Here is a 26,061-nt window from a genome sequence, read left to right as displayed (position 1 = left end):
AAAACAAATTTTATCAATAACATTTTCAAATTAATTAACAGTTCTGGTGTGAAGCCCTCCTTTTACTTCATCTCTCAAAGTGTTTAGAATAATGCAATTATTAAAATCCATAGCTACAGGAAACATTCCTTTAACTGTGATTTAAAATGGGCCATGGATTCCAATTGATGCAAGATTTGTAGCTATAAAATATTTCTAAGACTATATTATATTCCTTATTCATATCATCATGCCAAATGGAAATTCTTTTGCAAGAGGAACATTTGTGCAATGTAACATTCATGACACTTTTACAGACAGAGTCTACAGCCTGAGTTTAAAAAACATTTGCATAGTAATATGATTTTAGTGCTTGAAACACACATTTTTTGAAAGCACTTTGGATATATTTGAATATGCATTTTTAATGACCTCTTCATTAGCAATTGTTTTTGAAGTGCAAAAAAATGTATTGGGTACTGTTCAGTGAAAGCAAAGCAAATAAACAAACTACCCCGATATTGCCCACAGTCCCCAGGCATCCAAACAAGACAGCAACAAATTCAACAATTACTTTTAACAGGACATGCTAAATACAAGTTTTGTAACACTTTATTTTAAAGGAAATTAACCAAACCTATTCTCCCTTAACCCCTCCAACCAAATCCATTTGGATTTAACTTGTTGCTAAAATTATCTGTCTTTTGCACTCTAAGACCTGGGTCATGACCTTACTTAGGGACAGGAAATAGTTATCAGGTCACTGAATGGTCAAATGAAAAAGGATTTGAAATGCTTTGGTACTCAGGGATCTATTCATCTAAAATGATTGCCTTATGCAGTATTAAAAGCTATGGATCTGCATGTGGAATCAACTTGTTTGCATTTACACTGGCTGAGATTCAGATATTACACTAAAAAGATTTTTGGACATAAGATAACAAGAAAAGGAGAAAAAAGGCAAAATTGAAAATAAAACTATATGAACTATTGTACCATCTTATTCAAGAATGAGAAAAAGTAGTTCTCAACCTCTGATGACATTTTGGGTGAAATCTCTCTCCCACTGAAGTTATCACTGGGTAATAATTAGCAAAAAATAGTAAGATTTTTTTTTTCTTGTGTGCAGTTCCTTTTAGGTTGATAAAAGCCAGTAATCACAGTATATTATGAAAGCACAGGTAACCACTATACATTATATAAAATATTAGCTTTGGTAGTTTATTGGGACAAACAAACACACTTCGAGCTTAGAGACCACGTTCATATCTGATACACTAATAAAATCCTTATGCCACAACAAAGTACAATGGTCTGCAAAACAGCAGAGTCAGGAACAAAGAGAAAGTACACAGGCAGGTGAAATATGTGGTCAGAAAACTTAAATATATGAATACAGGAACTGCAACGATTAGAACAACAAGAATTCACAATATTAGTTGGTATGTATTGATGGCAAGTACCTCCTGTCCAGGAACTTGAGGCAAATAGAATTTATTATTATTATTATTATTATTCTTATTATTATTGGTACTTGAATGTGAAAAGCAAGAATATTAATAAAAATTTCATATGTCTAGATAATTTATAAATACTCAGACACTGAAGTGCACTGCATAAATGCACATAAATTATGGTTTACATATTTATTTTTAAACATAATTTCAGGATTGCTTCATTCCATGAATACTGAAAAAGTCCTCCACTATCATTGACAGACAGGAGGCTAGAAAATTAGGCACAGATTTTATTTTTCAGTTTTATTTTATAATAAGAAACTGGACCAGTAGAACTATGTAACCGAAGCTTGAGTGCGTGCACTGTAAGGCCCCTGCAGTCCTTTACAAGTTTTCAGCGTACCGCTGTTGTGAACTGGGTTTGCACTCTGCCAGCAGAGCAGCTCTGACCCATGGAGAGCACTCCTTCAGATCAACACTGCCTCAGGCTTTGCTGCTTTCTCCAAGAAGTCTTACATTTCAGGCATCAAGTTGAATTTCTTCTGGAGATGATTAACCCAAACCCATGACAGATTTTTTCCAAGATATCCAACTCCTTATGTTTATTTTATCCTGGCTCTTTTTGGATGTACTGGACACAAGTAACCTACTCATTTTACATGTTGAAGGGCTGGTGGAGAGCCATTAATTCCTTAAAATGAGAAAATATTTCAATGCAAGAGTTCTGTTGTGTGAGCTCAAACTAAATAATAAGAAACAAAGCCATAGAATTATGATTTTAAAAGATAGACCCCCTTCTGCACTGAAAGTTTCTGTAACACATTTTCATTACATTTCAGGAGAGATCTTACATTCTCTGAAAACGCATTATTTTGTTATTTTTTGTCAGTGCTGTATGGATTATGAACTGGTTCCCTAAGGTGGCATACAAATTTAGAGCCCAGCAGATATGTAATAGTTACACTTTACTGAAAACATGGCAATTCAACTCGTAGAATTGCAGCAAGGCCAGATTTCAAATGTGCTTATTAATCCTTTTGGACAACAGATGACAGAGACAAAAGACAACTTACTTTAGAAATGGATGTTTGCAAACACTTTGATTCCTGGGACCTGAAAACTAGCTAATTTCTAAAAGGTAAAACAACTAACACAAACTATCACTTACAGTTCAGTATCTTTATAAATGCTCTTACATTTAACAAACAACAAAACATTTAAAGCCCATATAAAGTTGAATATTAGCATTCCAGCCTCAGTACCTTCTCTTTCCTGTCATGTAGATGTGATTTGTCAAGCATCAGTGATTTGAATCCATATAAATTCTATTAAATATCACACATTTTTTTAAAATTTATTCTTATTTTATAATATGGAAAATCTAAGAAACTATGTTGATCAAGCGCAACAGCATTTTAATGAACTCACAGAATTAACTAATAGCTAACCTTAAATTCCAAGTTTCCAAAGTCTCACATTTGCACTTTCAATTATCACTAGTAATAATAACCTACAAGAATGTTTTGCAATAACTTTCACTTGAAGCTATAAGGAGTTTCATAATTAGGAAGTATTAGAAGGCTGGAAAACAGATGACTAAGTGGATTCCTTGATATTTATCTTCCAAGTGTATATGATAAAATCACAAGCTCACTTTATTTCTTATTCTTGAAAAATAAATGTTATTTCTACTGACAATTTCAACAGAAATAAATAAATATTGGCATAATTAAAAGTCACCCAAGAGAGCAGAATCTATTAATTATCAAATTTGTATTGCTGAAATCAATAACACTATACCCGTTACAATTTCCTTGGTCACCATGAGCATAAAATGACAGGAAATACAGTATTGCCAATTAGAACTACAGTTTCCCAAACTACAGCAAATATATCTTGTCAACAAAGCCCAGTGCTCTTTAGATATAGTTAAATTCCCAGGCACAAATCATTATTCACATTTTTAGGTGAAGTCACATTGCACTGTTTTCACTTTGAAGTGTATGGTATAGATGTGTCACTGATGGATATGGATACGATTAAAAATGAATATATTATATATGTCAATAAATCACCTAACCTTAAAAATTAAATAGAGCACAGTCTATGAAATTCTGTGAAATAAAGTGAATCATATCCAAATAATACTTAGATAGTTTGAAGGGATTTTCAGCTGATCTACTGCATTCTTCCATCTTGCTCTACAGATTGGAATTCAGCTTCCCATTACACTGAAAAAAATTATTTGGATAACGCACCAAAACCATTGAGGAAACTCGATTAAAGAGGACCCAAAAAGACACACACTGTTTGCAAAGCTTGTAGCAAAAAAAAAATGTGCTTGGCCTTAGGGCTCATTCTTTAGTTTTCAGCTGCTGTACTCGGACTAAGTATTCACACTGTTGGCTAGAAAAGTATCCTTCCCCTATGTAAATGAAATTACAAATCCTATAATTATGGACCCACAGATGGCAGAGATGCTCTGTTACATGTCCAGCCAGGACTAATTGGAACTTCCCAAGAGGAGTCAAGGATAGATTTTTCCTTCAGTTCCTGATGTACTTTACCCAAAACAGTCAGGACTATTTTACATTAAATTAACAACTGAAGACAAAAAGAGGACAAGCAGTCATAAAGCCTTCTAAAAAATATGCTTTGATGCAAAATAGGAAATTATGACAATTATCTGTATGCTTACAAAGTTTCCGAAATTTTGAGATCTTTGAAACAAATGTCACCATCTTCAAACCACAAAAATATCTCCAAGAATATTCATTGAACCACAATATTCATTAAAGAAGCATATTTTGTATGTCAGCTACCTGACACTAAATGAAACTCAACAACCGTGATGGAAGCATAACCTTACCTCACCAAAGAAAGAAGTGTACTATACACAGTGCCAGGAAATGTCCAGCAAATCAGGACTACATCAAGTCAGGCTTTCATGTGTCTTCAGGTTTTTGATCAGGGTATAATTTGTTATGAGGAACAGTAACTACATATTTATACTTGCATATTCTATGGCTTATTTTACAACCTACTCAAGTTAATGTCACAATGAAGATTCAAGCATATTTTTATTTAACTAATAGTTTTAATGTATCTAGAATACGATGACCACATGCATTAAATTAATTTTAAAGAAACTGAAACTGTATCTGACAGAAACTGTTAGGATTACAAAATGCATGTTGACACTAGTAATCACACCAGAGAGTAATTGTTCATAATTTATTTTCCTTTCAAAATATACAATTAAAAAGTCATAAGTGCTACATTTACTGTATTGTTATTCCTACTTATGGTGTATGCTTATATATTTGTGTGAGTACAGACATATGCACCATATATAAATGCATTAACACATATACATACATATAAAGTAATGCACTGAATTACATTCTCATGATTTGTGCCTTCACATGCTGCTTGTATTTTCAATGGTAAGCTTTTTTCTGTGAGAACAATATCTCCCCATGTTGTTGGCATGGTGTGTGTATTACAAATGGATTTATTTCTGACTAGCTTCTGTTTGCTGCTGTGACTCAAATGTGAAATAATGGTCCCTGGTCAGGATTTGCTTAACATCAGTGAGTAAAGCATGATGACTCATCCAAAATTTAATAAAAATTTATTAATAAATTTTGGATATTTATAAATAAATAATTCACGTTTTGAAAACGTATTTTCCTACAACATGTATGTCAACTTAGAGGTGTGTGTAGCACCCTATGGAATTAAAGTTATGCACAAGATTTCAAAATTTGTTATCAACATATTGCATATCAGCTTATCAAAACTTTTGTAGCAGGAAAATAAGAAGGTAAAATATGCCAGAACAATAATCTCAGGAAAACAAAAGCATCAGATATTAGCCTCATTTATTTTCACTATTTTTATATCTCTTATGCTTTCATTCTTTTTTTCTCTTCTTTGTACTCTTACACACAAAACCATAATGAAGACAAAAGACATTCATCATACATTTTAACTAGATTTCTTCTTAAATATTCATTACCATGATACATTCCAGTTTGAAAATCTAAAACTGTTCTAATTGTTTCACTTCCTAGGGCATCCCCTTTCAAAAGTAGTGATTCTGTTATTTAACAGATAACACGTGTGTACTTGCTGTTTTGTTGTTGATGTTGACTTCTCCCCTCCATTTCCAATTTAAAGAAATAAAGAAGGAATATATAGAATGTGCTTGTTCGGTTTTTTTGTTTTTTTTTTTTTTTTTTTTTAATTTAGTTGTTTATGAAGTAGATGGTTTGGAGTTCAGATTTTCCACCCAAGGACTCAACTACGAGCCTGTGAAAGTAAAAAGACTTGAATGGAGGAAGTTTATTTCCACCATGCTAAGGACAGGTCTGGGTTCTATCGACTTAAAATACAATGACCACAAGATTTATGGATACAGAGTGAAAACATTTCACCTTCTTGTTACAGAAAGAACTCCAATGACAGAAGAGAGCCAAAGAGATCTATTGCAGGCAAAAGAGGAAGAAACACTTAAAAGGTAAGAGGGGAAATGGGAAACCAGAGAAGACATCATAGATAACACAACTCTGTGAAGTTATTATGCAAGTGCAAAGTGTTACTAATTCTAAATTTAGAAACTCCTAGTTTGATGATATCTCATATACATATAAACAAATGCTCTGTGTTGCACTCTCTTTCTAATTCACAACCTGGAATTTTCTGGACATAATGTCTGAAGTAGCAATGCCCCTGTTAGAAGGACAAATTTATATTCTGGTCAAGCAGAAAAGTATTGCTTGTCTCCTTGAAGGCTCAGCAGATGCTATGTGAGCAGCCACGAGTGGTAAAAAGAAGTTTCTGTTTATTAGTCTGCTAGAGGAGTGAAATGGTCCTTGAAATGAAAGAAAATTAAGAGCACCACCAATACACTTGCCTTTTGATATCCAGTCTGCCTTGGTACCTTCTCTCCATATATTCAAAAAGTAACCTCAGAAATATTTAGAATGTGTACATCAGCTTTTCAAAACAAAGGGAAATATTTTCAGCCAGGAGCAAATAAACTGGTGGCTGGAAAGCTAGGTTAAACCTACACTGACTTTAGGGTACTGACCTTGCAATCAGGCTTATCTCTGACATGGTTTTGAACATTCCTATTATTTTTTTCCGTTCTTGGACATTTAATTTTTCACAGGCAGCCTGCATGTCCTGTTTCCTCAGCATATGATGCATTCTGACCATTCTAAGCATATGCCACAGAAAGATGAGATACTGTGAATGCTCAATCAGGTGCAGTACGCACAGACTTTCCATAGTCAAGGAAAAGCCACGCTTGTATCCAAGGCAAATAATAGTGCAAAATTATTTACTCTTCAGAATTCACCAATAATTGTTTCCAAACAAATTTGAGCATGGACTCATGAATCTGAGGCAAATCTAGGCTTCCATACAGCTAAGTTAATTGACTGAATAGCAATTCTCATAGACAGATTTATTTCACACCTGTTTCAGACATGTTCTAATTTTTATCCTCATACAATGAATGCTAATAGAGTATAATTTATAATTTTACTTTGTGGAACTGGGAAAAGATCAAATAGCATACTACTATGTCTTTGAAAAAGAAAAAAAGTTAGAGGTGAGAGCTTTCTGAGTACACTATTCAGCTGCAAAAAGAATTAAAATAATATAAAAAAACAATGTCTCTGGAGATGATTGTCTTCTTACATTGAGGACATTTTAAATAGACTTGGCCTTATTTTAATTGTACAGAAACCAAGGAGTGTTTCAACATGCATTTCAACAGTAAAAGAGCTACATCAGTATTTAAATATTTGTGAAATATTTATGAAAAAGAATTTAATATTTACATGCTGAATGTTCTCTCCTTGCCTTCTGTCAAATGGTGGATTTCCGGGGAATATTTGTGAAAGCACTTTTCAAAAACATGTTAAGAAGTTAATGTCTCGCTTTGGAAAAGGTGGCAATTAAATGAAGAATTTGAAGTGATATTTCATTTATGAAGTTTTATTCTATACTTTGCATTTTATATCCCTCTGACATGCTGAGACATTTTTCATGATAAAGATTTAATAATAACACAATAAATAAATAAGTTAGGCTCCATCTCCCTATGAATTAAGCTCTAGGAGCACCTCCTACTCTCCTTAATGAATTGCAATAGAAATGTTTCACTGCTGCACTGCTTGAGATACCCAGGAACAGATAAGGTTCTTAAACCTATGCCTTTTTTTATCTGTGCATATCGTTTTATATTTTGAGTAGGCCTGTTTAAAAGACATTGCAAAATATATGTACTTATATGCATAAAATGAAATATTTGTTCATACCTTCAAAGTAGCCAGCACTTATAGGCTGTGTCTTCCCTGGAGGTTTCACAGAGAGATGTTTATTTTCATTGTTTTTGAACAACGCCAGGCGCACAGCTGGGTCTAGATGACAAGAACAAGTTAAAATCAAAGGTCAGACCTGGCTCATTCATTCCTTCAAGCAGTTTTTCACCTTTTAGCCACTTAATAAATGAAAATACTTTTAAAAGTAGGTTTTACACTCACAAAGGATTACACTTTCTAAAATAAAACCGTATAAATACACATACAACTGAGAATAAAAGTCATTGTTTTGCAATTTTAACACTGTTAATCTTTCAGCTCACTCATCTCCAAATTAAAAATAAACTCTGAAGCAGGTATTTGCAGAAAGTATTTTTTAAAAATCTGGATTTTAAGCTTGAAATTAAAGCAGAAATATTAACAGTACACATATCAAGCAGTGTTTCTAAAAGCTTTGGGTCAGAATTATTCAGCAATCTAATTCAAGACATTTACATCTAAAAAATGTTAACAGGAGGCAGCTTATTTTCAAGTCTACACTTGTAGATAATAAACTAGTCTTCCTCCATCTTCCCTCCTATCTGAAATTAAAAAACAGCCCAGAAGTCTGTATGCTGAAGTATGAAATCTTGATTGGCTTCTTAACTGTTACTTTTAAAAGTGTGCAAAGAAGTAAAGATGAGCAGATAATTGTATATAAATCTATATAAGACATGTTCCTAGACTGACAAAAAAAGAAATAAAAAAAGAAAAATAAATAAAAGTTAAATTAACAAAAGCTAAACTGATGCAAAAACCACACAGGTTAGGAGAGGTGATTTTCACATGTTATTACAATATGAAGGAAGAATTTTTTGCTTGACACAGGAGGAAAGAAGAGTTTAAGGGAAACTGCATTAGAAGGAATGTGAAAATTCTGGGCTCAATGCAGAATAAACAAAAGCAGATAGACAATTATGAGCAAAGAATAGAGAGTTTTGTAGGTATGCCATGGAGCAAGGCCACATGAGTAACAGAATGCCAAGGAAAAGATAAAATAAATATGTTTGACACACTTAAAAGAACACAGTAGCCCAAACAGATATATCCACTCTTAGGAATACATGAGAAACAACAAGACAGAAGAAGCTTGTCTACAAAGATGACTAAAAACTGTCCAAGAACGGTAGAAGTTAGTAACGAGGAGAAAAAAAGCATTGGAACTTATCAAGAAAGTAGAAATGGCAAGGGAAGGATCTAAATTTTCTCAAAGAATGTGCATGTAGAAAAAATAAATATGTGAGATACTGTCAGAACAGACAGAGCAAGAAAACAGGTTATGGAAAGACTCAAAGAGCATTCAGACAGAATACACTGAAATTACCAGTTATGCCTGGTGCTTCATTTTGAGTCCGATACATGATCTCATTAGTGTTTATTGAGAGAGTTTGTAAAACCATGACAATACTGCAGCAAAGTAAATAGCTTTTTTGCTTGTCGATTTTCTTATTTCTGAATGACCAGAATGTCCTGTCAAGGTGGTGGGCAACTTATGAATTTTAACAATTTGAAAAGTTGGTTTTGACTAGCCCTCTATAGCTGCAATAGACACTTCAATTACAAACTAATAGAACAAAAAGGGAACCCAAGAGCTCAGCTTTTCCCCAGAGAATGAGAAGATCAATGACAAGCCTGGAGAAGATCTCTAATGGGGTGTGGCACTCTAAGAGATAATGCAGTGTTTTTGGTCAGCCCATACTGCAGCAGCATGTGGTTGACAAAATGTTCTTAATGGTACTAACCTCTCACAAAGCAGCAAATTTGACTAATGAAGAAATCATGGCAAGTGGGGAGGGAGTAAATTAGGCCATGCCTTCTTTACAAGGCAGAATCAATGATACCTTACATTTTGTTATCTCAAATTGGCTAAGAGCCTCTCTCATGTGGTTGAGGTATGATTACAGCTTTCAGATAAACCCAGGGGACATAATATTTAAAGTAATTTTAACTCACTTTTACTAGCTATATTCAATCAAACTATCCAAGAAGCAAAATAAATAATGATTAGCTCCATTAGTTTCAAAGGTAGATTATTAGAATGATTCTGATAATGAGATAATTTTATTCACAAACTATATTGCCAGGTTTGTAGATTCTTTCACTTTGCATAAATGGATAAAGTAGTCTTCCAACTAAAAAAAATGTATCAGACTAGTGTTCATCAGGGTAGAAAATGTTTGGGACAGTGAACCACAGTAAGACTTGTGATTAAAATACCTTGAAAATACATTACATTATACTTTAAAAGTTCTCATTGAAATTTTAGATAATAGAAGCTATAAAAATATTTTAAGTATGAATTATTACTCTTCGTTGTATAGTTCTAAGATACATGGCCATGTAAGTCCTACCCATGGATAAAAATGTACAAATAATTTTATTTTATAATTGCAATTTTTCCAACTTCTAGCATACAGTGTTGACAAAAAAACTTCCAACTTCTTCCAGCTTTATGCTAGCTACAAAAACCAGTGTCTTTCTTCAACAGAAGACCAAAGTGACAAAATCAAATAAAACCTCTTAAGATAAAATGCAAGAGAAAATTTCTGAAGCAATTTTGATTTATTTAAAATAATTCCTGAAATAGTATATTTTTCTCTTATGTGGATCTGTTGACTTTGTTACAAAATATTTTAAAAATATCATCATTCCTTAATCCAAGCTCCCACCCGTTTGGTGAAAAAATCAAGTTCAAAGTTAAATTATACTAAAGATTTTTGGTGAAGTCACTCAGAGTTATTACTAGTAAGTTAGATTTATCGAACAGTTATTTGTGTACAAAGATGTCAGCAGCAAGGTCTTCCGTGAACTGAGAAGAAGGGCAAAGAATGGAAACTGTTCTTCTAAGAGATTTCCATCAGAAGATTTAGCTTTGAATCTTTGAAAAATAAGTTAAAGAATCTACATGGATTTAACAGTGCCAGACTACTTGAATTTGTACCTACCTGGATCACCTCGACCATTGCCTACAGCTCTTCTGTTATTAAAAATGAGTCCTTTTCTTTATCTAGTCCCAAATGTAAGCCATATTACATAGATTACTTCATAATACTAGTGCTTTTCAGACTGTGAGTGAACTAGGGAAATGAACTGCATATATGCTTTGATGACAAGCAATCAAATGTTTTAGCTTTCATATAGAGAACTGTGAAAGAGTCCAATAGTTCAAAATCATAGAAATATCTTCCTGGATTCTGGCACACTCATTTAAATGTGGTTTATCAGATGATAATCTGTGCTCTCAGTCTAGAAGCCAGGGAGGTAATTTAATGTACATTCCTTGGCTGCCTCCAAATGTAGATGTTAAGTTGGACAAACACAAGATATGTTATGGAAACAATATGGAAGGAGTAGTTACTGCCTGATCTGGCACCACATTCCTAAACATCTCATTAATACATGAGACTGGAAACTTAAAATGTTTGCCATTCATTTTTGTTGTGCAATACCTGTAATTAGGAAAACATAAACATAACATGACAAATTTAAAGAGATCATAAGACAACACTGTACACAGCAACAGATGCTTATCTGGAATCTTATCTGGAATATCATTTGGAACAAAGACCAGATTTTTTTTCCACAGTGGCATAGCAATTAGAACTCATCCATGGCCAGAGCTCCCAGAAGATACTTCTACGAAGAACTGACAATCACAACAAAAGTAGCTTTTTTCTGTTACTAAGAAAATATAGATCAATGGTCATTCATGTAATGTGTAATAAGGAATAATAATATATCCCAAATTGTTATTCTGACAGTTAAAATGGATTACCTGTTTTGGGGTGGTGCATTTGAGAAAGGTGGGTTGATAATGTTACTGTTTTTTATTTCATTTTTTAACTAGTATTGCATCACTGTATAAAAATTCTAAACTTGAGCTATAAATATTTGCTGACCTCTATGAAGTATCTTTATCATTGTGTTCTGATTCTAGTGATCGAGGCCCACGTCAGCTGCTTGTCAATCCAGCCTGTCCAGATCCCTCTGCAGAGCCTTCCTGACCTCCAGCAGATCAACTTAGTGTCATCTGCAAGATTACTGAGGGTGCCTTTGATTCTACCCCCTACCACTCCAATCATCGATTAAGAGTTAGAACAGGTCCAGCTCCAATACTGTGCTCTGGGGAACCCCACTAGCAACCAGTTGCCAACTGGACGGAGCACCATTCACCCACTCTGTGGGCCTGACCATCCAGCCAGTCTTTAATCCAGCAACGAGCACACCTGTTCAAGCCAGCTTCTCCAGGAGAATGCTGTGGAAGGAAGTATCAAAGGCTACTGAAGCCCAGGTAGATAACAGCCACAACCTTTCCCTCATCCAGCAGGTGAGTCACCTGTTCCTAAAATGAGATCAGATTGGTCAAAGTAGGACCCGCTTTTTCTAATGCCATGATGGCTGGGCCTGATCAACTGACAAGAGAACTTTTTGGGGGAGGAAAAGGTTAAACAGGAAGTAATACATGAGTGTAGGAAAGACAAGCTTTCAGCCATCTTAAAAGAAAAATAATTTAACTGAGAGGCTAATATAAAATCCACAGGATGAGGGAAATTCCAAGTTAAGCAAGAAATTTGCTACTATTGTGCCAAGACATCTTTAGGAAGCTCAGACTTATGAGTCACAGCCATTTAAGCACAGTGAGGCACAATAATGTCTGCTGTATTTGGATTTTGAATTAGAATTTCTATAGAATATTATGCACCCAGGTTAACAGGAATATTTCTGGCATTATGCCAGTTTTACTTGCCTGTGAATTTTCTGGTGTCTTGCCCACACATTTTGTTTTATCTTACTGTACAGTAAAAATAGTTGAAGAAGACACAGCGTACATTACATATCATTAAAATTCAGGCCACAACTTTCTTTAATTACATAAACAAGCAGAATAACAGAAGTGGATTATAAATAAATAAAGTGGATTTTTAATAAATAACAGAAGTGGATTAGGGCATACAGGCCTTAAGGCCATTAGTTGCTGGGACTGGTCTGCTGCAATATAAGCCTTGCCTGAATCACTCCCTATTATATGGCTATACTACTTCAAGCTCTCTCACCCTTGCAAAACAAACCACAGTATTCAGTGCACTTGATAGTATTTTCCATATTTTTTTCTTTACTGAGAAAATAAGTGGGCAGTTGTATGAAGTAAGATACTTCTCAGTTACTTCTACATACCTAGAGTTTAACTTTGTCCTTCAGAAAGTCACTCTAGCTTTTGTGTCTAGGCAATGGAGAACTAGAAGTGCTTTTACAGCGAGACTCAAGCAGGCTGTTTTTGAATTATGCTTTAAGAGGAAATTTCCTTCCATAAAACAATGAAGATGACTAACTCAGATGTGGACTTCCATAATTATCAAATGGATACCATCACTGTTGCACTAGCAGAAGACAAATGTTTTATATGGAAAATAAAAAGGAATAATTTTCCACACCTGAGTATATTAAGAATTAAAACTGTCCAGTCCAGGTTCCAACCCAGCAGACACCTTGAGAATATTAAAGATGACTGTATAACTCTCTGAATGCAAGCTGGTTTGACACTTTGTATTTGTGAATCTCAGGTCTAAGTCAAAGGATTTTGACAGCATATGGAACCAGAAAACATACTCTGACAGCTACTTTGTTCCAAGAAGATCCATCAAAACCTTACCATTATCTGCAAGTAATGAGATCCTTTCACAGAATGATCAATAGCATATAAAAAATGTTTGGGATTATACTGCAATCTCAACATAAAAGCTGTAAGTTTGATGAAGAGCTTCTAATTTATTTTAATCTAGAATCTTTACGGTTGTTGTTGCTTTGCACTTTCTCACAGCTTAAAATTTTGCTCCTAAGTCAGATGTGTAAATAGATATAACACTGAAAGTTGCTTCTTTATACCTTATAATTCTTACTTCTAAGTGGCTGCTGGTTACTTATTTCCTGGTGGGTGTGAATGTTTATCACAAACAGAATTATTGTCTTGTACTTAGAATACTTAAACTGCCTTAAATTATAAGGCTAAAAAGGGAATAATCATAATTATAACACTGAAGACCTGGAAATCCAAAAGAAAGAACAAAAATAGTACAGCTAAAACAAAATCCTACAACTTTCCATATGCAGTATCACTAAGTACAAGATAAATGAACCTCATTTCAGTAGAGATGAAGGCAATAGGATGGTAACTTCTATGGGAACATTAAAAGACAATGCTGACATCCACTTATTCAGATGAATTTCAATTGGCTTTTGAATATTAGAAGGAATAAAATCTCTCTTGTAGTTCCTGCTTCAGTAGGGTTAAACTCAAAGCAACTGCCCAAGAGTGTGAATTGTCTCTCCCTAGTTACACTGAAATTGCTGAAAGCAACCTAGCATGAGCTGTACCACAGAGAGATCTAGGAAAGATACCGGCAGCCTAATGGGTCTGGTTACAGTTTCCTGATCTGGAGCAGGCTAGCCTTAAGATAAGGTGTATCCACTCTAAATGCTGAAAAGTCCCTCTGTTCTACCAGACTTTCAGAAAGATCCTGATTTGCTCTCACCACTTTCAGAGGATGTACCTGATGGAAAACACGATTATATCTGTGGAGATTCTTTTCACATGGAGAATATCTGATCAGGATCATGTTTTTAGTATAAGATCAGAGCTTTAAGATCAATTAAATATTAAAAATACTTGTTTCGATTGATAATTTCCATTATCAATTTCCATTAATAATTTCCTTACTGACCAAGGAAAGACTGACTGTCAGAAAGACTGCTGTATGAGCAACAGTAGTCAACTTGATAACCTTTTTACTGTAAAGGGATGGAGTGACATATTTGAAGTCACATTTTTCGGTACTGGAAATTATGCTTTCTGCTCATCCGAAAAAAAACCCCTGTGATTTTAATGACTGACAGAGAAATCCATATAGGCAAATCATATACACAGGTTATTTTTGTACTTGATGTAATAGCCAGAAAGACAAAAAAAATCTATATGAGGTAGTGTCAAGAGGAGAAAATTTGAAACTATAAAAACATTGGGCAAATTTTTTTCATTTTTTTTTTTAACTAGAAATGTACTTTGAGAATATTCCAAGCATTACATTAAAAAGCTCAACAACCATACATCATATTGAGTAATCTGAACAAAGTGAACATAAACATATCCAAGAAATCCATTAGAACTACAACAAAAATAGGATAGCAAATTTGATATGCTCAATCAGACATCTATGACTGGATTACTAACATAATTTTTAATAATTACTAACATAAGACAGACAGCATATGGAGAAAAAAAGATATAACCTATTAAGTTTTATTCATTGAAAAATTATACAGAGGCCAAAAAATGGAATATATATAAAAACCCCAGCTGCATGCCATACTCCTTGCCTTTTTTTTAATAAGGTAACATGGCAGCATCATGGAAAGCTGTGAAGATTTCAATATAATAACTTTAATTTCTTATCCATAGACTTTCATTTCCACAAAACATGGTTTGCTGATTACCTATCTTTTTGTCGCCTACCCCTTTTATTATTTTTTAAACTATAGATCATTTTTGTCATATTTAGTCTTAGTCATAGGCATAGTATTTAAAGTAGAAAAATATATACAGAAAAATAAACTTGCCTACATATATCTGTAGGCTGATTTTTTTTCCTTTCAAAGAGCAAAACAACTTTCAACATATTTTCAACACTTAATACAGAAGAGTTTTGCAAAGTTAAGCAGAAAAGTGTAGCTTGTGATACAAAATATAAGCAAATAAGGGTGCATTTTCTAAAGACTATTTAGGTCTTTATTAAGTCCTATTGCCAACTAGGGTCTTAAACATTTAAATGTTCCTTGAAATATCAGCATTTGAATAATATGTTTATTAATATATTCCAGCAACACTTCTATTAACATATCATATTAACAATTAATGATTCTAAGAAAGGTTCATTGACATTAGAGGTATCTGAGAAGAACCAGAATACAATTGGATGAGAAGCTGCATAGGCTTTATCTATTACCATAGTAAATACATAATAAAAAAAATTTAATGATATACTTTCATCTACATCAAACTGTTGTTTTCATAAATAGTTCTTGTGTAAGTCAAAATTTTTAACCTAAGATTTTCCCATGAAGAAAATACAAGAAGCAGAAAATGCAGAAATACAAATTCCACATCTAGAAAAAGAGATACATTAACTGAAAGAAATAAAATTTCTGTTTACCATAGCTCTCAAATATTCGACTTCAAAAGCCAGAAGAATGTTTTTTAAAATCTAAATATGTTGATTTAAACTGGGTTGGTTTTACTGAATCACACTCCACCTTTATTCAAATTAATGTTTAATGTTGTACAAAGATTTTAAAAGAGAAACTATTTTAAGAATGGAAAAATTACATCAATATAATCATTATTTTAAGTATTGACTTACCTAAACTTTTATTACTGCATTTCTTAGGTTTCATTTTGTGGGCCCTCTTCAGCATTAGCTGTGCAGTAGAAATATCCTTAAAACCCCTAAGGGAAGAAAATAACTTACTAAATATTTCACACGTATTATGTTACACCAGCTGCATATTATGGTATAGTGCACTTTTCAAAAAGAATACTGGTGTGTAGTACTGATCCATATTATGAAACTTTCTGAGTTACAGAAATAGCTGCAATTTTTATCTTAACATTACATTACTGCAACTTATAAAGACAGTTTCCCAGACACAAAAATAATTACAATAATTTTTACTTTGGTAGAAAACAGAGATTCTTCAAACACAGAACTTAAAAAAAGAAAGCAACATCAGCCAACTATACTATACTATACCTATTCTTGGAAGACACCGTGTAAATAAAAGAGCTTAACATACCATTCTTCTGATATCTTCTCTTCTTTTTCAGACTTCAATAAAAATTCCTTTTTTTCTTTCCAGTTAGAAAGCTGTGACATTGTTTCCTTCCCTGACCTGGAAACAAAGTATAAGAGCAGTACTGAAAGGTAAGTAAGTAAGCAAGTAAGAAAGGGTCCGGAGATACACTATTTTGCAGCCTTTGTTATACTGCAACTTGCTTGTGCCTTTTAAAGGTACTTCTGAAGCTTGGAAATGATATTAAAAAAAACCAAAATAATCCATTTTAATACTCCATGAAGGTTTTATCTTGGAGAGTAATAAAAGTCTGCCATCAATTTGAGATGTTTACATTTCAATTACTTGAGGCATATTTCAGTCCTTTCACAGAATGCAGCTGTTTAAGAAATCCCTTTTAATCTTTATCTAGTCTTAAAGATCTCTATTTCAACATGTATTTTATGACATATATGAAAAATACAAGTTTTATGACTTGTAGTCAAACCCAAATAAATAAAACTACACATATATATTCTTATAGACCTAATCATGGTAGTCAATGAAAAGTAACAACTCAATTTAATATATTTGGTTTTAGGAAGTAAATACATTTTAACTCCAGTAATATCACATTAACCAAAAGTAGCAAAATCATCAGAAAATAGCCTCTTCTTCTCCTTTTTATTTTTGTCAAATTTAAATGAACTAAATACAATTTAAAACAATATAATTCAACTTACCTGCTATGAAAATGGACTTTTTCTGCTGAGTATGAATGTGGTCTGCTAGCACACTGCCAAACTTCTTCTGGTGCTAATGGCAAACTATTCGAATGTCCTCTGGAATCTGAAGGCCTAGAAGACTTCTGAGAGAAAGAAAAAGAATGCAGCTAATTGTCCCTGTAAGCTTGAGTTCAAAATGTGCAGGAAAACCTGCACCAGGCTTTGCAGAGTTTATCACTATAAATGAAAGGATTCTTAATGGTGATATGCCCATTACAGACCTTACTTTCAACTAACTGAATAGGTGACTTCAGTTACACTTAACATCCCCAAACAAATTGTATATTTATAAGACTCCTTTCTTTCTCCTAATTGTAGGAAACAAAACATTAGTAATACTATGCTTGCAATAAGAATACAAAGCCCTACAAACACAAAAAGCCAAAACTTCAAAATTTATCAAATATCTAGCAGACTTTACAGTTCGATGACCTTTAGCTGTTTTGAAAACATTCAGCTGTTGTCATATAATGCAGATCTAAGTATTTTTAAAGTAGTTTGTCAACTAGTAATTTTTAATCCATTGCCAAATGTGCAGATGAAGCACATCATCTTTTTTTCTGCTACTGTGAAGTAAAGTGCTGAAATAAATCCAAAATAAAGAAAAAAATAAGTAAATGAAAGAAAATCTAAAAGAAAAACTGCATCTGGAGATGAGGAGGAAGTCTGAGACTTCTAAAAGTAATTGTGTTTTTAAGTCACTAAATTGTCGTATTAATCACCCCAGAATACCAAATCCTTAAGGAATGAATAAAGACTGAAGACTAAGTTGTTTCTGTGACATGTTACCTTTGGCCAGTGCAGCTGGTTTGAGAGCAGGAGTGTTTTTGAAGGGAAACGGGTGGAATCTAGAGTTAGCCATTCCTTCTCTAATGCAGCCTGCATGAATGAGCAAAGTCAAATAGTGCACTGATAAAATCAGTTTAGTTTTCATAACTCTTGCAAAGTCTCTTTTAAATTGTCCTACATACTTTGTACATCTTTTCAAGTTGCATATCAGAACTGCCACCTGCAGAGCAACCACACTGAAAGCACCTTTGGAGATGTTGCACTGTTAAACAAATCAGATCAACAGTACTTGAGGGTTGTGGAGGTCCTTTTTGTGTTTTGGTTTTGCATAAGATGCAACCCCTCTTTCTCAAATTCCTGTATTTTATTCCAACATTTTTAGTAAACCCAAGTTATTATAAAAGACTGCCAAACTTTGAAAAAATACAGACCTAAAATACTTAAAGGCATAAAGAACATGAAGAGCTTTGTGTGCTTTTTTTGACTAACAGTATTTTATGTCCAGATGTAGGTGCCTGATTCTGTCAAACTTCATTTTGTTGAACTGGTGAGTAATTTTCACTGAAATCTGGGATTGAAAAAGTAAATTCTATATCATGCTATATGCTTCAATTAAGCAGTTTTATTTCTGATGTAATGGATTCAATGGGAAACTAAATAAAGGCTGGAATGAAGAAGGGTGATAGAACTAGTTATTAACTGGTGTCCTCAGCATTTTAAAGCAGAATTAGGTTTTCTTTCATAAAAACAAACTCTAGACTGTTTCAAACCTAACCTGTATATGACTTGTTTTTCTTCTAGGTCCTTGAGGCTTTTTACCATGTCTTTTCAATATATTCTGATAAGAGAGAGAATGAAATCACTACCACACAGTAAGTAAATATCATTGAAGAATTTGGCTGGACTTACAGGGCTCAGTCATTCAGGTTCTTCTTCAACAGTAAAGAGCCTGGGGTTAATTGTTTTGAAAATGTCTACTTTATAAACTGGACTATCTTTCTCCTATTCATAAAATATTTCAGATTGTACTGTTTTCTGACCCTGAGAAATGATCCTGAGTTTGGATACCTTACTCTGTAGTTTGTGTAAAGAGGACTTTGTACGGCCTTAGACTGGTGAACAAGCTCTTCCAAGGCCTTTGAAATTCTGAGAAACAAAAGAATCATATTCCAGGTATTTTGAAAGGCTAGTTCAGGTACTGGTCATACAGTTTGATGGCTCTAAGATCACTCTTTTTGCTTCCATTCTGACCGAGCTTTGAAAAATAATGTTTGAGCTTATTTTCACATCTTAAAAGGGATGAATTCCTACATCCGATTGATTCCCTGCTTCTGTAATTACCTGTTATTTGACTACAGTATAGTTTAGATTTCATTCCTTTATTTGATAAATCTGTAAAAATTCAGTGTCCTCATTATTAACAGTTAACCACACTTCCCCTCCTCAACATTTCAATTCATGTTAAATATATAAAATCATCCATTTTATTATACCTCCTCTCTTGGGTTAAAAAATCTATGTATGTATTAAAAAAATCTATGTAAATAAACTGCAGAGGTGTCAGATCTTCCCCTGGGTCTCTCTGACCTGCCTCGGCTAGCTCGGGGTCAGAGAGATGGAGGATTTTTTATCTGACATGGACAAAGGCAAAAGATTAGAGGAGGCTCTCCTTCCCAGGATGATCCAAGTTTATTGTCCTGAAGGGTTCCAGGGAGAAGAGAGAAAGAGCATGGGAAACGCGGGGTATTTTCAATTCAACTCAGGGGTGGAGGAACCCCAGGTCACAGCCACTCAGGGCTGGCCAAGGGAAAGGGAGGGGTTAAGGGAAGGGGAGAACCACGCTACAAACCGAGAGGGGAAACAGAACAAACCATCCTCAGTGCAACACAAAACCAAAAATGTCCATTACAACACAGAAGCATGCAACAAATAAAATTTATCACTTTCTTTAACTTTTACAGTTATCTACAACTCCTAATTTATCTCTCTTCAGTGATGTGATTATTCTTAGGCTGATAACCACTGAGTGGTTAATGCACACAATTTTCATTAAAAAGCATCCATTCCAGAAAGCAGACTGTAGTAAACTAAATCCCAAAGGTGACCAACTGAAATATGTGACATCAGAAGACTGATAAGTTTGCATCTTAGCAAAGAAAAAGCTACAACAATTCAAGTTTTACAATTGCCTGGGTGCTATGGGCAGATACTCAAAAAGAAAAGCTAAGACAAAGGTGCAACATCTGACTGAAAACTTCCAGTGAAAATAGGTATTATTCCTCCTTGTGCTCTTTAAATTTACTTCTCAATTGCACTATGCAAACAAATTTTTAAATTTTTCAGATAAGAATTTTTCACTTATTTTTCAAGATTAGGCATACAATCCAGTCAACAGTATTGGTATATGCAGGTATATGAGAATAGCAAATTTTAGAAATTTTTCTTCCTCCTCTACTTGCAAAAGAATCAATGCAGGTGGGAGTGAGGTAGATTTCCATTTCTTGTACAATTTATATGTCAGTCAACTTAACTGGTGTGTACAATGATATGTCCATTATTTACCTGAGTACTTAAATGTATTAAAATAGCAGTGAATATTATCCAAGCTCTAATGTCAGATTTCAGGGCCAAGCCTCCTGGTGGCTAGTTGATTTTACCTCTCTGATGAAACAGTTTGTAAAAGAAAAACAACCAAACAAACAAACAAAAAACCCCAAACCAAACAACCCCCCCCCAAAAAACAAACAAAAAATCAAAACAGAAAAAAAATCTCCGTGAGAAATAACACTCCAAAGGTGTAGCAAATTTTTTTGAGTAAGAATCACTTAGCAGTACACTGATTGAATACTTTTGCTTTATAGTTGTATCATAACCCAATTAAAGTTCTTTACTCTTAATATTTATGTGGAAATTTTTCTCATTAATATTTTCCTATCCCAGTGTTTGCCATTTATTAACTTAGTACTACTACTGGTTTTATTTCTTTTGTAGCCTATGAAATGTATTACAGTGTTCTAAGTGTTGAAAAGAAATATCAGTGATAATTAAAAAGCATGAATCAAAGGTATAAATTTGCACAATAAAAAAAAAGACAACTGATTTACCATTAAGTACCTCTTTTACTACTATGAATGTACAGCGTATCATAAAACTATACCACACTGATGTTTGCTTTGTCCACAAAAATAAACACATAATTGATTTCTGATCACTCCCTTCCACTATGTTTTCCCTGGACATTTTCAGAGCGCTAAGCTCAAGGAACTTCTGTCTACATCTTCCCTAAAAACAGTCCTAATGAAAATTTTATCACAAATTTACCCACACCTAAGGCTTAAAACTAGATCTGCTTGTACTGATATTGTTCACTAACATTAGGAAACAACAATCTGAGATTAATTATAAAGCAATTAAAGTGACAGTTTTCAATTGTATGGTCTGTACATACAGCTATAGGTGTGCTATATTTATTTCTAAAGCCAAATTAAGTAATTTCCTAAATACTGAGGTATACAATGTAGCTTTACACATATGTGTAAATCACATACAGTTGATTTTACACATATTAGTTCAACTGAAGATATCATTATGCTTTTGTATCCTCCACACTTTATTTCCAGTGTTTGTTTCAAAAAGTGTGCATGAATAACTTTAAGTTTCCAGTTTCACAAACACACAAAATATACATAGACCTTTCTAATTTTTATTGCACCTGTTTTTTGTTAACCCATTTGAAACAAACATTTTAATTTTTAAACACAACACAATTATCCATGATACCACTCTTCAGGAAGAAGGAGGTGTGAATCTATTTGATGTTAGAGTTTTCTTTCTGAATTTTAATAATGAAACTTTTATATTATTAGCTATTTCCATTTATCCTTTAGGATCAAGAACTTTTTATGCTGATTCACAATGTCTTTTTTTTATCCTCAGAGACACTACTACTATTACTACAGGGTTCTTCCTTTGATTTTGCAGCTCATTAACAAACTCTAGAGGCCTAGGGGTTTTTTTTCATGGCATATGATATTTTTTATTTTGTTCCTCTTTCATTTTTCAAGTATTTATTCAACTGCTTCCTTTGCAAAATGTAATGACTGCTTACATCAAACATTGAACTTCTGTAGTCTCAGAAACAGAATCGAATCCGACAAGGAGCAAAGTTAGTGAGAATGGTTCTGCTAACTAATTGGGTCTGAATGACCTGCTGAAAAGTCTTAGTTGCAAATGTTATTTACACAGTCTAATCTTAGGCAATTTTGGATACATTCTGGAACTAAATAATATTTTATAATATATCATGACTATACATGCAATTAGGGCTTTTCTGACTCATATTTACTCTATGAATAAAAAATAGCTCTCAGGACAGTGTCAAACTTACACTCAGCTCTGAAGCGCTTCTACAAATAACTGTCCAAGCCGTGAATAATGCCATCACATATTGCCTTTCATCTCTCTGAGATCAAGGAGGATCACAAGGGCATAATCGAAACCAAACCAATTCCTGAAGCTGTACTATGGTTTGAAGCAGAGGATGCAAAAAGGCATTAATAATACAGGCTGAAAAGAAAGGCCAGCATTGGACATCTAAGTCTGTTCTGGTCAGAGCAAATATCCATCTACATCAGTACTCTGCTTCCAGAAGAGTTCAGTAGCAGCAGCTTACGGAAAGAATGCAAAGAGATGGACACGATGACGACAATCCTTCTTTTAGTACATTCTTTTAGACCTTGGAAACTGGTGGATTAAGGAGTTTCTGCTAAAATCTAGGGAACTATTCCTCACCCTAAAACAGTAATCTAATTTCTAATGACAAATGTAACTATCTAGTCAGCATGTTTGCCATGTCATCTCTATGTCAATCTAGAAAGAATGCCAATCATTTATATGACTCATAGGATGTAACTGTTGAAGTGGTGTAGATTAACTCCAAAATGACATCATGTTGGATGCCATGGGAATTGAAACTGCCTCAGGTTTCCAAGTGTGGTGCACCTCAGAGTCACCACCTAAGAAAACAGTGAAACTATTTGAAAATCAGAGAAAACTATCTCTTTATACCTCTTTCCTTTCTTCTTTCATCTTCTCATTGACTCACTCACTGTTTTCAGAACAAGGATGGTTTAGTCAGAAAAAAGATTTACTGATATTTAAGTGCATTTATTTATATGGTATTTTAAGATAAAAACAAGTAAATTACCCAACAGTATAGACAAGCAGAAGAAAACTAACATCCAATACGCACCATGAACTAAGTGTAATGACCGGCTCCTGGTCATTACAACCTAACAGGAAGAATGGCAAGGGAAAAAGAAAAAGATCATCTATTAGAAACAATATTTCCACATTAGAATTTCATAGAAATAGTGTGCAGAATCCTCTGCTTTGAAAAACAGATTTACCCTTCATCCAGTTAACCCGCCTGGTTTTATACAACATGTTTTTCTGTACTTCTGTTCCCCTCTGTAAGGTAGGCCATTAGGGTCATCTTTAGAAGGAATGACCCTTTTTCAACCAGATGTTACAAAGTATCTGCCCTGTCCACATTCAAATTTGTTTTCAATAAGAATACTGCGTAATTAGAGTAAACAAATATATGAATCAGAATCAATCTTTCCATTAGTCTTCTCTATAGAATACAAATTTGAATAAAGTTCTTCAGGCTGGTGGTGTCTTTAATTTCTAGTTTTTAGTGAGCATATTTGAATAAGGCAGTTAAGTCTTGTTCACTGAAAGATAATAAAAAAGGTAAAAACAAAGACAAATGAAAGGCAGAACTCTCAACATCATTCTACCACTATTTTAAATAAGCTTACAAAAATTCTTTTGGGGTAATACATTCCACATGAAGAACTACCTTTCCTGATGTTGAACATCCTGTAGGTTAGATACTTGCTTAGACTGGGAAGAGATGTGGTGAGGCAGAATGATCTTATGCTGAAGGTTAACCCTCTGGATACTCACAGCCAGCCCACTGAACTGTCTTTCATCTGGCAGAAAGCTGTAACTTTTTTCTCTTGGCTCCTGGCAAACATATTTCACTCTGTAGGAAATTTCATTTAAATATCGTGCTAGTCCAGGACAATGTATTTAATTTCTTTTTAGACTAAACTTATTTCTAACAGGGCCTGAGTATTTGCTGGGAATTTCTTCTCTTAAATCCTAAATAAGTTTTAAAAAATTTCTTAAGAAATCACAATGTTTTAGCTCTTATAGCTGAAACAGAAGAACCATATCACTTTTCTATGCTCTTTTGTATATTGTTGATAGACTGTGATTGAAAACTTCCTTTGAAATTAAAGATCTGAATATATTTATGTATTTAGCCTTTTCTTTTATCCAGTCCTTCGAGGCATCAGATTACTCTACAGACTAGTTTTTCTGTGAAACTCAAGTTCATGTGTAAAGCTTAGTTCAGTGTTAGGAAGCTGAACATCAGTTCAAATTCAGACTTTTGAAATAACTTCCAAAGCTAAGAAAACGTCAGATATGAACACCCGCAACTGAATATTCTATTAGCTGCAATATTATTCCACTTACAGTACTACAAACATTCTCCCTAATTCTTCTCTAAATGCTCCCATGTGTAAATGCAATTAACAATATTATAAAAAATTGTAAAATATTTTTAATTAGATAGCTTAGAGGATACATATTTTACAGAAAATATTTTTCTGAACATCAAGCAGTAGGAAAAATATTCCTTTTCTCTGAGTTTGTCTTCCAGTACTTTTCACATATTTTATGTGCTGAAGATAAATAGGTTAGCACCCTAATAAAGGTTATTTTAACCTTTGGCAATGCTTCTCTTTCAACCCTGTCTTTCTATAAGACATGTCTTTGTATAAGACATATATTGTTATAAAACGTATATATAATATATATACATTTGAAATCTGGGTACAGCTGCATTCTTATGACTGCTAAAACCAAACACAGTTTCAAGCCAAAAAAAGTAGTGAGTATCACATGAATTCCACGGAAACATTGCAATGATTAAGTGACCTCAGGAGATTTTACAGACTTACAAAAACTGCTTAATTACTAGAGTACATTCTTGTAGGAAAATGAGAGGACAAAGAGAGTCCATTTCTAAGAAGGATATATTAATGATTACTGGAAAAATCACATTCTGTTAACAAAAACATGAAAGAAAATTTTATTGTAGAATGTCTTCTCCAAATGTAATTTTTCCTAACTTTTTAATAAGCTTGAAAAACTAGCTGTTGTCTAAAATTCTAATGCATATATATATTATATATATATTTACATTTAATACATGTACCAATGTGTTTGCTCTACACAAATGCAAATAGATGAGAACTTATTGTGGAAAATAAACGAACAATTAAGATTTCAAGGACTACAGAAGTTTTTGTTCAAATAAAAGGTTGAATGTCTACATACATAATTATCTCTCCAAAAGTCTGAATCTTATTGTAGTTCATGCTCATCATTCACGACCTATGTGACCTAAACTTTTCTAAAAATGCATTTTTGTCTTACGCCGGACAGTGTTCACAGGAAGGTCTGTGTCCTTTTTTTGAATACAAGAATAAAAAATACAGATGTGTAAATGGTAACCTCAGCTTCAGAGGTTAGACATGATTCTAGTAAGCATCAGAAATGTATGCTTGAAAAATCTTTTGAGACATAAACCCCCATCCATCTCAATAAACACCAAGCTCTTGGAACCTTCAAGCCCCCCCTCAAAATGGGTGTAAGACCCCAGATATAGTCTTCCCCCATTAAAATAACAAGAATCTTCAGGACTTCTCTCTGGCACATGACACAAATTTTTGCTGCTCTGTCTCTATAAACCTTTTTCTAAGTTTTTCTACTTCCACGAAA

The 26,061-nt window shown here is 33.6% G+C and overlaps 1 protein-coding gene across 1 annotated transcript in view; it reads right to left on the bottom strand.

Moving 5' to 3' along the window:
- LRRIQ1 (leucine rich repeats and IQ motif containing 1) overlaps positions 1–26,061 on the bottom strand; it is a 102,084-nt gene that overhangs the window by 30,317 nt on the left and 45,706 nt on the right. Inside the window, exons 18-22 of the mRNA XM_062492514.1 lie at positions 18,205–18,294; positions 17,374–17,498; positions 16,655–16,750; positions 16,222–16,307; positions 7,769–7,870 (exon numbers count right to left, since the gene is read on the bottom strand). Of these exons, the coding sequence (XP_062348498.1) occupies positions 7,769–7,870; positions 16,222–16,307; positions 16,655–16,750; positions 17,374–17,498; positions 18,205–18,294 (499 nt within the window). The remainder of the gene's footprint in view (positions 1–7,768; positions 7,871–16,221; positions 16,308–16,654; positions 16,751–17,373; positions 17,499–18,204; positions 18,295–26,061) is intronic.

Source organism: Cinclus cinclus, chromosome 4 (genome assembly GCF_963662255.1).
Source record: "Cinclus cinclus chromosome 4, bCinCin1.1, whole genome shotgun sequence".
Taxonomy (NCBI): domain Eukaryota; kingdom Metazoa; phylum Chordata; class Aves; order Passeriformes; family Cinclidae; genus Cinclus; species Cinclus cinclus.
Note: the sequence above shows the minus strand (reverse complement) of the source record. Positions and strands in the feature narration are given on the sequence as shown.